Source organism: Elephantulus edwardii, unplaced genomic scaffold (assembly GCF_000299155.1).
Source record: "Elephantulus edwardii isolate Elephantulus edwardi_28Jun2011 unplaced genomic scaffold, EleEdw1.0 scaffold00148, whole genome shotgun sequence".
Classification (NCBI taxonomy): domain Eukaryota; kingdom Metazoa; phylum Chordata; class Mammalia; order Macroscelidea; family Macroscelididae; genus Elephantulus; species Elephantulus edwardii.
The window spans coordinates 5,160,894-5,172,668 of NW_006399898.1; the positions used below are offsets into that span (position 1 = coordinate 5,160,894).

At 62.6% G+C, this 11,775-nt stretch overlaps 2 protein-coding genes across 2 annotated transcripts in view; both read right to left on the reverse strand.

The window, feature by feature from the left end:
* Positions 1-426: 426 nt before the first annotated feature.
* B3GNT4 (UDP-GlcNAc:betaGal beta-1,3-N-acetylglucosaminyltransferase 4) lies at positions 427-1,841 on the reverse strand. The gene is made up of 2 exons (XM_006894706.1): positions 1,582-1,841; positions 427-1,486 (listed from the first exon to the last, which is right to left on the reverse strand). Exons 1-2 carry the CDS (start codon positions 1,839-1,841, stop codon positions 427-429), a joined length of 1,320 nt encoding a protein of 439 aa, XP_006894768.1.
* Positions 1,842-3,441: 1,600 nt separating this feature from the next.
* Positions 3,442-11,775, reverse strand: part of LRRC43 (leucine rich repeat containing 43) — a 13,688-nt gene continuing 5,354 nt past the window's right edge. The window contains exons 5-12 of the mRNA XM_006894707.1: positions 9,825-10,063; positions 8,540-8,795; positions 7,521-7,715; positions 6,771-6,912; positions 6,549-6,631; positions 6,172-6,367; positions 5,717-5,762; positions 3,442-3,563 (exon numbers count right to left, since the gene is read on the reverse strand). Of these exons, the coding sequence (XP_006894769.1) occupies positions 3,442-3,563; positions 5,717-5,762; positions 6,172-6,367; positions 6,549-6,631; positions 6,771-6,912; positions 7,521-7,715; positions 8,540-8,795; positions 9,825-10,063 (1,279 nt within the window). The remainder of the gene's footprint in view (positions 3,564-5,716; positions 5,763-6,171; positions 6,368-6,548; positions 6,632-6,770; positions 6,913-7,520; positions 7,716-8,539; positions 8,796-9,824; positions 10,064-11,775) is intronic.

An 11,775-nucleotide genomic window follows, 5' to 3' on the forward strand; every position in this document is an offset into this window, starting at 1 on the left:
CACACCAGCCTCCTGCTCTGGACCCCGCTCCACAGTTCACCCCTCCACACTGCTGCCTTCAGCCCAAAAAGTTCCTCAGCTGCCTGCCTGGGAGGGAAGAGGGCAGTGGGTCAGTTTAACTTGGTTTTTGACCTGAACGTTTTCAGCTGTGATTTTGTTTGCTCTTGATAAAGGGGTGTGTTTGGGGAGGCCGCCCTGTGTGTCTAGGGTCTCCGTGAATTTTCTGATGCCCACTCAGGCCGAGGGGGACACGGGTCTCTGACTGTTCCTTTGCCTTTGGGTCTGTAAAATCCAAGGGAGAAGATTTTTTTGCATTTAAACTGTGTCTGTGTCCTTCCGTGACTCCGTCCCCCAGGGACCCTCAGCTCCTCATCACGCGCACACGTCAGCCAGGTCTCAGAGGTTTAATGGAGGGGACACAGAAGGTCACAGAGGGCCCCGGCGCAGGGCGGCGGCGCAGCGCAGCCCGTCGTCGGTCACCAGCGCCCACATGGTCCACATCTCCAGGGCGCTCAGGCGGTGCACCAGCAGCAGGCCCCGGTACAGGCAGGGGTCCAGCGGGTCGAGCGGCCGGCGGATGCCGAAGGTCTTGAAGCCCGCGTGGTGCGTGGGGCTGAGGCCCAGCCGGCGCAGACACATGCCCACGAACACGTCGTCGATGGGGAAGAGCTCGGCCGCCTCCACGGCCACACGCAGGCGCTGCACGGTGGCCCTGGACATGAGGTAGCCGCCGCCCCCCGCGTAGGGCGGGTAGTGGGGCGCCGGGTACATGGAGGCCGGGATGAAGTACTTGACCTTGGTGTTCCTGTTGGGCAGGGCCTGGCGGATGACGTCGCCCACCAGCAGGTCCTGCGCCGGGTCGCGGCCGTCCAGGAACTCCAGCACGTTGGGCACGTGGACGAACACGTCGTCGTCGCCCTTGAGCACGAAGGCGGCCTGCGGGCAGGAAGCGGCCAGCCAGCGCTGCAGGTGCAGCTCCTTGAGCGTCAGGTTGAAGAAGTCCTCGGCGAAGTCCCACTGCAGGACGTCGTCGAACTGGCGGCTCTCGTAGGCCAGCAGCTGGGCGGGGGGCGCGGGGCCGGCCACCCCCAGCAGGAACACCAGCTTGAGGCGCCGGCCCCCCGCGCGGCCCCAGGTCCCCCGGATGGCCGCGCGCCGCTCCACGTGGCCGGGCTGCGACTTGATGGCCAGCAGCAGGCGGGTGTCCGCGGCGCAGGCCGAGGGCTCGAGCAGGACCGAGAAGTTGCGGCAGTGGCGATAGGTCAGGAAGAGGCGGTGGCGGCCGGGCAGGCCCAGGGAGGCGTTGGCCAGCGTGCGGTTGGGCGGACACCGGCTGTGGCGGGGCCCCGGGGGCGCCCAGAAGGGCTGGCGGGCGGCGCTGCCCCCCGACGGCCTGGCCTCCTTGCTGAGGAAGAGGAGGCCGCTGAGCAGCAGCCCCGCCAGGCCGCAGAGCAGCAGCCGGCCCAGGCCGCGGAGCATGGCCGTCCTGCGGGGAGAGGACCCGGGGAGGGGGCGGTGAGGGCCAGGGCGCCCCGCCGCCAGGCACCCCGCCTCCTGCCTTCCTGTCGGCAGGTGGGGGACCTCGCCCAACGCCTGACCCGGCTCACGTCTGGGGTCGGAGCTGTTGTGGGCAGTCCGCGCGCAGTGGGCGGGAGACCTGGAGACCGCGGCGTGGGAGGCGCGCTGGGCACCGCCGAGATCTGGGTTTCCCAACGGCCCGGGACACACCCGAATGCCCTGAAGGCAGGCGAGGGCGGACAAGCCCGCAGGTTCCCCGCCACCCCCATCCCACGGCTCTGCAAGGGGAAGTCCAGCACAGCCGGGACGATGCCCGGGTCCATCCTCGCCAGGACAGGCCAAGGGCCCAGCGTCCCACTCAGGTCCGGGCCCCGCACACCTGCCTGGCGTGGACCTCCCTCCTCCCCCACTCCCCCACAAGTGGCGTCCAGCTCCGGGGATGCAGAGGGACCCAGCCTCGCTGGGACGAGACAGCGACGGACACGCCACATAAGGGGCCGCAGTACGAAGAGCCGAAGTGCTGGGCGGAGTAGGAGCTAGTGACCGGAGCCAAGGGAATGACAGACGGAAACCTGGGAATGTGCGCAGCTGGCCCGTGGACTCGCCCTGGGGGACTGCCGGTGACAGCAGCGCCGGGGACGGCGCTGGAACGCACGGTTCACACAACGCCTCCTTTCCCCTCAGCACTTAAACATCTGCCATAGGGCAGACGGCATCTGCCATAGGGCAGACGGCAACCGCCACGGGGCTGAGAAAGGGGAACAAAGGGCGGTGCGCTCGTCAAGGGCCACGAGAGAGACACCAGCGGTTACGGTCCGCTCCCTGAAGGTTCCAGCAAGGAGGTCAACCTTTCCCAACGTTGTTGCAATTACCGACCCAAAGCAGGGCTTGCGCGGACGCCCCCGGAACCGCTCGCTGCCCAGGGGGCGGAGAGGGGCCGGGCGGGCGCGCACGTGGACACTCCCCCCCGCTCGTACTCACCTGCGCTGCGCGCGCCCCCGCCCCCTAAGGGTCCGCACCTGAGCTGTCAACGCAATTGCGGCCCCTGAGCACCTGCACCTCTGCACCTGCGCTGCGCACGCCCCACCGCCCGCGAGCTCGAGTCCCGGCTCCGGACTGGGCGCGGACGACATGGGGCGCGCCCTCCCCCCTCGTCAGCAAACTCTCAGACCACCAGGACCCTCCCAGAGACCCCAATGGAAAAGGAAGGGCTGCACGCATTCCGGCCACAGGCATCACGCCTGCGTCCAGGTCGGGCACCGGGACTCAGCCTGCGGGTACCGGGTGGCCCGAGAGACGCTGCCCTCAGGGCGTCCAGGTGCGACGCCCCGTGCGCAGTGACTGAGGGGCTGGAGCCCTGGTGCACAGGTGTCCGCGGCGTCCCTCGACGACTGGGCAGCGCGCTGGCCTGGTCGTCCCTAGTGCAGGTCCCCGTGCACGAGTCAGATCTCATGCCCCACCAGCCTACCTGAGCGGTGACGCCGGGCGAGGACAGCGAGAAGCGCAGCGGAGCCCGGACCTATGTCCAGAGCGCTCTCTGCTTAGGTGGGCGCGGGGCTGACCACACCTCCTGCGAGGGCCCGCCCCCAGCGTGCGGCAGTCCCACCCCACAGTGAGGGGCCCAATGAAGTCCTGCCCCCACCTGCGGCCCGAGTGAAGTCCCGCCCCCCGCCGGCGTGCACACCCAATGGCGCGCCCCACTTACGGGCGTGCCTAACCTGAGGGGCGGGGCCCCGTGACTAGTGGCGTTGTGGGGGCGGGGCTACGCGAGAGATCACTGGCGGCCGCACCCACGGACCGCACCCAGAGCCTGCACCCGCGTGCCTACCCACGTGCCCGCACCCCGCAGCACGACCCCCGTGCCCCCTTCACAAGCAGCAGCATCGCAGAGACTCTGGACTTTGGTGACAGCCTTTAAGGTCGCTACACGGAGTAGGCCCTGATGGCCTCCTCGGCCGTGCGGCACTGGCTCAGCTGGATCTGCACCTCCACCGTCAGCGGATCGGGCTGCTGGTCACCCTCGCTCAGCAGCGACACGCCCTGGTCTGAGGGGGAGACAACTGGAACTCAGCCGCTCAGAGGGCACCTCCTGAGCCCCCAGCCGAGAACACCTCCCACCTAAACCGGCTGGTGCTCCAAATCCAAGGCCTCCAGGCCGGCCACGCCTCTTGCCTAATGGCCATCGGCGGGATGACATTGTGCCCCTCCGCGCGCTGGGTCAGTGCCAGCGTGGCCACCGCTGGGCAAGGACTCTGCAGCCTTGCGGTGTCCTTCCCTGCACTGGTGGGGCCAGCCCACTGCTCTGGACAGCGTCCTACTCTAAATGAACGGAGCAGAGTGGCCACAAGCATTCTGCACCACGGGACCCCTCCGGAGAGCAGCCGCTGCATTCAAACTATCAGCTTTGGGGTTGGCAGCATAATGCTTAACCAGTGTGCCACCAGGACTCTATCTCCATTCGTAAGGGAGTTCTGGTGGCCTAGTGGTAAGGAGTTGCACTTCCATCCCAAAGGCACCCGGTTCAAATCCACCAGCTGTTCCACGGGACATAGATGGGCACCCTCCTCCTGTCTGAAAACCTACTGGAGGGTCAGTTTATTGGTCAGTTCCAACTGAAATGTACACAACAACAAACATCCCACCGTGTAGGACAGAGCAGACTTGTCCCACAAGGTTCCCATGACGGTCAATCCAAGAAAGCAGGCTGCCTCATCTCTCACAGAGGGTTCCACCAGGCGACCTTTCACAGGCCACGTGCCCACAGCCACTGCACCAGCAAAGCTCCTCGCCTGTGTAATAGGACTGTCCAAATGTTGTTTTGACCTTACTCCAACTCCTAGCGACCCCAGATGGAAAGCACACCCAGTCCTCTGGTGTCCTCACATGCTCTGCCGTGCTCCAAACCCAGTGTCGTGCCAACCCCTCTTGTTGGGGGTCTTCCTCTCCTCCTCTGATGTTCCACCTGTCCAAGCAAGCTGTCTTCCCCTGAAGAACTGGTATGTTCTAACAACATGACCAAAGTACATACAATATATATTCAACATGCCCACAGTGTATCCACCGTATGTTCAATAGCTTTTGCCAACACCACAATTCAAAGACATGCTCCAGTCTTCCTTTTTCCCTTGTCCAACATGCATAGGAAGCAACTGCAATGCCCCTGGCTTGGATCCGGCGTGCTGTAGCCTATACTGACCTCCTTTCCCTTCAGCACTTAAACAGCAGTCATCTGTCAGTCTGCTGTACTGGCATGACTCGTCTGTTCTGTGAAGCTGGAAGTTATGTGAGTATCTCAAATACTAACAATCACTCGTGGTGGACAGGGTCTAGCAGAGCTCCCAGACCAAGCAGCAGATTGGCCGTGTGCTTCTGAAGTTAACAGGCCTGCCAAGCCCTGTGGATAACTGAAGAGCATTGCTGGATGGTGAGCCCCTCACGCTGGGAGCTACTCAAAATACAACTCATTCCCCACCGCCTCAGAGTAGCTGTGTTGTCTCAAGTCAGCTACCACTCGACAACTCATGAGCACAGGTCTGAACCACAGCTGTCCTGGTCCGCCCAATCCTGAGCCAGCCTCATGATCTGACACATTCCAAGCCCTTGCTCCAGTCCTTGGGTCAGCCCCTCTCACTGAGGGTCTTCCTCTCTCCCACTGACCCGTCCCCTTTCCAGGCACGATGTCCTTCAAGGACTAGTCTCTCCTGATAACATGATAAAGTATATGAGACCATCTATGTGAACACTGATCGCGTCATGGGCACCAGGGCGGGTGACTGTCTGATGATTGTAATGAGCTGTGGTCTTGTCTTATATTTGTGAAACCACCTTCCCGATGTCTCCCATTTCTTCTCTGAACCAGAAAGCGCTTCCCCAAACTCCTATCTGGAAGAGACCTCTCTTGGATGTCGTTACAGACAGGCCAAGGTCCTCATGTGAACAAGGGCTAGGGGTGAAGGCCGAGGCCTGGCCCCTCTCTGAGCCCCGCCCCCAAGCTCCTGCCCCTCCCACCTCTCCAGCAGGTGGCTGTGTCCACTGGGGGCTGTGGGGGGTACAGAGGTGGGCTCTAAGGGTCTGTGGGTGGAAGGACCAAGCTGCTGTCCCACTCTGGCCCTGAACACAGTCAGAGCTGCCCTAGCAGCAGCCTGTCCTCCTCCAGCCGGAGCTTCCCTATGAGCAGGCCCTGGGTGCCATCATGAGCTCTCACCTTTCTTGGCCACTTTCTTCTTCTTCTTCCTCTTGGCATCCTGGGGAAAGAGCCATACAACACATCACTTCCTGGCCGTGATGGGGGCTAGGGGAGAAGCAGGCACATGGTCGATGTTGCCTCTGCAGGGCTCCTACCCTCTTCCAGGCTGGACAGGGTGTGGGCCTCACCTGCTCTGCCTGGCCCACCTCACACCTGAGCCAGGAGCCTGGGGCCCAGTAGCCTCACCACTTGACTGGCCCCGTCTGCTCCCTGCCCCCAGCTTCCCGAGGCGGCTCCCAGGAGCAGGTATGAGGATTCAGTCCCTGCCGAACCCTATTCAATGACCAGGCCCACTGCTGCCACCCTCTCCCCGATGTCCAGGTCTGCTGCCACCCCTTCTCCCCGATGTTGCCCCCCTTGCTCGGCTGAGGATGCTAGAAGGTGATGGAACCCCCTGCCCCTCATACCCTGGCAAATGTCAGCAAGTCTGTCTCAACGGTGCGGATCACCCCAAAGTTACAGACAGTGGACACCACAGCCTCGCCGGCCAGCAGGGCCTCCAGAGAGACCAGGGTGCTTCCCAGCACCTTCAGGATGGGGGGGTCATGCTGGAGCTCCTTGGGAATCTCCTTCTTCTTCTTGGACCCCTTCTGATTCTGTGGGGGAGGCAGAGGCAGGGGAGCTAGGTCCCTGGGCGGCACCCCAGCCCAGGGCAGAGAGCAGGGCCCCAGTGCCAATTACCTTGTTGGCCTCTTTCTCCCCTTTCCCTTTCTTGTCCTTCCCCTTCTGGGCGTCCTTCCCCTTCTGGGTGTCCTTCCTCTTCCGGGTGTCCTCGCCAGTCTTGTCTTTTGTCTCTTTTCCCGGCTTGCCTTTCTTGCCTGGCGAAGTACTCCCCCCTTGAGGTGCAACCAGCGGCCAGGACAGAATCTAGAAATGGCCACAGCATGTGGACAGAACCCAGAGGGGCTGACCACCCCTCACCCTTCTGGAAAGGCACTGAGACCGTTCCCAGGGAGGACCCGAATGTGGAGGGGGCCCGGTGAGCAGGTGAGCACCTGTGGCCCACCTTCTCCTGTACGATGGTGACCGTGGTCCCCGACAGCAGGAAGGCCTTGAGTGCCACCAGGTCGCGTAGTGTGTGAAGCATCTCGTAGTTGCAGGTGATGACGTCACTCCAGGGCTTGGGAACCGTGCTGAAGAGGACTGTCCTGGGGTGGGGAGGGGGTGCTGTGTCCAGGGCCCAGATGTCCAGCCCACAATACCCCGAGTGCACCCGCCACCCGCCACCTGCCACTGCCACCTGTTGTCCACCACCTGCTGCCCCATGTGCCTCTGCAGGTCACACCCCCGGGACCACCCCTTACTCCAGGGGGAGGGTGTGCGCTGAGTCCTGCCCTCTTGTGATGTGTACACATCCCCTCTGCAGGCCCAGCTCCTTGCCAGATGTGGCCTGTGGCTGGTGTATTTCCAGCATCCTGCGTGCAGGACATCCAGACACAAGTGCCCACTCCTCATTAAGTCCCCAGCCCCTCTGCATTTATCTGTCCCTTCCTCCGCAGCCCCTCCTGGCTGCAGGTAGTGGGCAGTAGGTGGGGGACAGTGGAAGGCAGTGGTGGGTGGCAGGGTGGTGGATAGTGCATGGTAGCTGCAGGTGGTGGGCAGTAGGTGGGGGATAGTGGAAGGCAGTGGTGGGTGTCAGGTGGCAGTGGTCATTCCTGGGGTCTCCAGGATGGCTTGACCTCTCTGACTGTGGGGAATCAGGTATGCACCCCAGCTTGCTGCCACCCTGTACCCCAGGACCCCAACACCGCTTTACCCTGGGGACGGACAGAGGCGCGGGTCAATGCGTGGACGCAGCTTGGCCAGCTCCTCGGCCAAGCCCGCAGAGCGCCGCAGGTCAGTTGAACCTGCTGCGGACGCAGAGCCCTCCAGCTCGGGGGACCCAGTCAGCGCCACCGACTCCAGAGACCCCTCGGCCTCCTCAAGCTCCTCTTCCAGGAAGTCCTCGGTGCTGAGGGCCGGCTGGATGATCTGTGGGGCAACACACAGGTCCACAGCGTCCCCCAACAGCATCGGAGTGTCCACTTGGCCAGACACCATAATGGGGGGAAAACCCCACCAGGCCCCCGTACTCAGACTCAGGCAGCGAGCTTAAAATAAGGACCCGGCTCGCCGCTGCATGGCTCCTAGTCACCTGCCCAGCCTGGCAGTGACCGCACTTCCGGGACTCACTTCCAGCCAAACATTAGACAGGCCTAGAGGGTGATCAACAGTACACCTCAGAGGTGTCAACCAGAGGGAGGACGCAGAAGGCAGGAAGGCGGGAGAGAAGGGTGAAAGGAAACAGGACCCACGGTGGGGGGGGAAGGGTCCTACTGCATGAAGTTCCCTGCAGTTAAAGCCAGGAAATAGAGCGAATATCAGCTGTGGAGCAGAAATCCAAGTATCCAACTATCCCTGTGAACTTTCATCCAATTAACAAAATACCCTTAAGACCATCAAGAAGAACGTGAGGCCGACGAGGAGGACACGATATTCAGGGTGGAGGGAGGGGGCAGCTGCCAGCTCACGGGGTCGGCTCCAACCCCAGGGGCTGAGAGTGTCTGCAGCTGGGAGTTACTCTAGCTGCAAAAACAGGGTGGAGTGGGGGCAAACACTGAAGATGTCTGGAGCCCCAAAAGTGACTCTGCCCCCCTGACCCCAACCCCTGCACACCAGCCAGCACCCTGCGGTATCCTGGCCCTGGTCCACGCACCCCGGCCAGCGCCCCGTGGTACCCGATCCCTGGTCCACGCACCTCGGCCAGCGCCCTGCGGTACCAGATCCCTGGTCCACGCACCCCGGCCAGCGCTCCCAGGCACCTCGGCCAGCGCCCCGCAGTACCCGATCCCTGGTCCACGCACCCCGGCCAGCGCCCCGCGATACACATTGGCTTCAGGGTCCTCCTGCTCCAGGAAGTCATAAGTCACGTAGTAAGTGTAGGAGACAAAAGGCCCTTCTGGCCCCGTCTCAGGGTCCAAGACGGAGGCGTCCAGCACCCCCTGGAGGTTCCCGATAGTCACCACCAGCTGCGCCTCGTGGGCTAAGAGGTCTGCAAGGGCAACAGGGCGCGGGCAGCTGCAGGGTGAGGGCCCACCAGCTGCCACAAACCGTCAACTCAGTGAAACGCTGTGTGGTTAGTGCAGTAAAAGCAGGTACGCCTGCACATGGGCGGCACCTGCTGCCTGCCTGCCTGTCCTGTGTCAGAGTGTGTCCAGCTGACCCACTGTCCAGGGCAGGGAGGGGCCCTCCTCCCTCCCTAACATGGGGCTGGCTGTCAGGAACATGTGTCTCCCAGCAGGCAGAGAGAGGGGGCACCAATATAGGGAGCATTCAGTCACCCTCAGCTTTAGAAAAGGGGGCACCAATACAGAGAGCACCCTAAGCCTGAGGAAAGGGCCCCTGGTGGCACTTTGGCAAAAGCATTAGGCCATGGCCAGAAGGTCGGTGGATTGAAGCCACTGTCTGTTCCGAGGCAAGAAGGTGAGACTGTCTCCTTCAGCGATTTACAGCCTCAACCTACAAGTTCTGCTCTGTCCTGCCTGGACCTGGCCAGCTCTTGGGGCCTGGGGACCTCAAGGCCTGGGTGCAGCTCACAGCCAGCAGGGGGTGCTCTCAGGGCACCGAGTGGGGAAGGCCAAGGCGGCAGGACGAGGGTGAAGAGCAGATGACAACTGTCCACATCCCATCAGTGAGGAAGGGACAATGGCCAGCATCTGGCAAAGCAGGACCCAGGGCCAGACCCCCTCCCACCTGGTGCTCCCTCACCCCCGGACCCGCCTGGTGCCCCCTTCATCTACCCAGTGCCCCACACCAAGTGTCCCCTTTACCTGCCACGGTCCTCATCTACACGTGTCCTCTCATCCACCCAGTGCCCCACCATGGCCGGTGCCCCCTAACACAGCAATTGCCTTCTTCATCCACAGGGTGTCCCTTTACCTGGAATCCCCCTCACATGTCCAATGCCCCCTTTATCTACCTAGGACCCCTCCTCGCCTGCCTGGTGGTCCCCCTCTCGCCCGCCCAGCACCCCACCTTGCCCACCCGACGTCCCCCTCTTCCGGCTGGGACTCTCCCTCACCCGCATGGACACTGAGCCCCCGGAACTGGTGCTTCTCGTTGGGAGACACGGTGATGTCGTCGAGGACGCAGAGGTGTGGCAGGCTGTCCACGGCGAGGCCGCGGTAGTAGGGCACCAGCCCCAGCGGGTTCCCCTGCAGGAGCAGCAGTCGCAGCTGCCGCAGGCTCCGCACGGCGCCCAGCATGCTCTGCAGGTCCGTCAGGTTGTTGAAGCTCAGGTCCAGCGACACCAGGTTGGGCCTGCAGGGCGCAGGGCCACTGGGTCAGGAAAGCGGGCACGTGCCCTGCCCCGCCCCCAAGGGTGCCTCCCTGCCCAGCACCCCCACTTGAGTCCAGAAAAGACCAAGGCTGGGGGCTGAGCCTACCGTCTTCTGACCTAGACCTCAGGGACCCATGTGGACTGGCTTCCGAGTTCTCTGCTCACCCCCTCACTGAGGTCAGGGTTACTAGGAGGGCCCCAAGTCCTCCCATGTCACCACTCCCATCACACTGAGGTGCCTCCACGGAGCCTGACCCAGACTTTCACGTCTAGAAGGTTCTCACATTCTTACAGTGGGACGGGAGGAGCAGTGAACGGGTGGGAGGGGCCACCAAACAACCTTTGCCCCCCAAGAAACCTCCCGCCTCAAGTTGGCGTGGGCGCAGGAGCCCACCGTTGGGTTTCACGGCTGAAAATCTTCCTCCCTAGGAACAGCTGGTGGACTTGAACTGCTCAGCTTTTGATTACTGTTTAACACACTACAGCACCGGGGCTGCTTAGTGAGATTAAAGTTAAACAGAAACAAAGCCAGCTGTTCCGCACAGCGTCTGCCACACCCTGGACTTCAGCTCACCTCCACTGGGGGGATTCCACCCCCGAGGGACATTTCTAGATGTCATGGACTGGGGCAGGACGACTGTTACCCAGTGGGTGGACACCAGGCTCGTGGTCATCTCACAGCATGCAGGATGACCCAGGCCCACCGGGAAGCTTCCCCCGTGTCCACTAGCCTGGTTGGGAACCTTCTCTAAGGTGAACACGAGCGCCTGACTCCCTGCCTAGCCCTAACGCTGCCCTGGAGTTCAGGGGGGCTTTCACTGGTTCATGGAAGAAATCGCAGCCCTGGACTGCCCAGCCAGCCAGCAGTTAGAGAAACCCAGCAGAGCTGAGGGGATCCCCCCAGCGGGGACCACCCCCACCCCTCAGGACCAGGGCTCAGGGCACAACTCTGTCCGTGAGGAGAGTGCTCTCCAAGCTAAAAGCTTATGAACGATCATAAAAAACACAGCTGCTGCCTCTTTCTGTCTGAAGGATAGAAAGTGACAACCAAAGACTCAAGACAATTAGCCCAGAGGCCAGCTAGACCCTGCCCACAACCGCCTCCACCAGCCTGAGACCGGGTGCCTGGCCTCACGGCCACACAGCCCCAGCCACATGGCCACAAAGCCACACAGCCACATGGCCCTGGCCACATGGCCACACAGCCCCAGCCACATGGCCACACAGCCACATGGCCCCAGACACACAGCCACGTGGCCACGCAGCCACACAGCCTCTACCTCATGGCCACACAACTCCACGACGCCAGCTCCCCTGTCCCCATGGCCACACAGCCACATGGCCACATCCAAGGGCACCGATCTGGTCAGCATCACAATAGGAGGTGCTGGACAGAATGGAAGCAAAATGAGGAACCAAAGTAACACTACTAAGAAAACACCAGGCTGACCGCTCGGCTAGACCCCGGCCGAGGTCCCCGTGTCCTTCAAACTGGGCAGTGAACTCACCCCATGGTCCACTTTCCACCGAAACAACAGCCAGGCCCACAAACCCTCTGAACAGTCAGCCACCAAGGGCAGAACGCGCCAGCCCTCAATGCACAGAAGGTGGAGGGGGCGGCGGTGAGGCAGGTCCCCAGAATGTGCGAACCCCTCAACGCACAGAAGGTGGAGGGGCGGCGGTGAGGCAGGTC

Excerpts from the sequence above, each read along its gene's own strand:
- B3GNT4 (XM_006894706.1), bottom strand. The coding sequence starts at position 1,841 with ATGGACCCGGGCATCGTCCCGGCTGTGCTGGACTTCCCCTTGCAGAGC. Across the intron at positions 1,487-1,581 it reads CGGGTCAGGCGTTGGGCGAG|GACGGCCATGCTCCGCGGCC; the intron begins GTCCCCCACCTG and ends CTCTCCCCGCAG.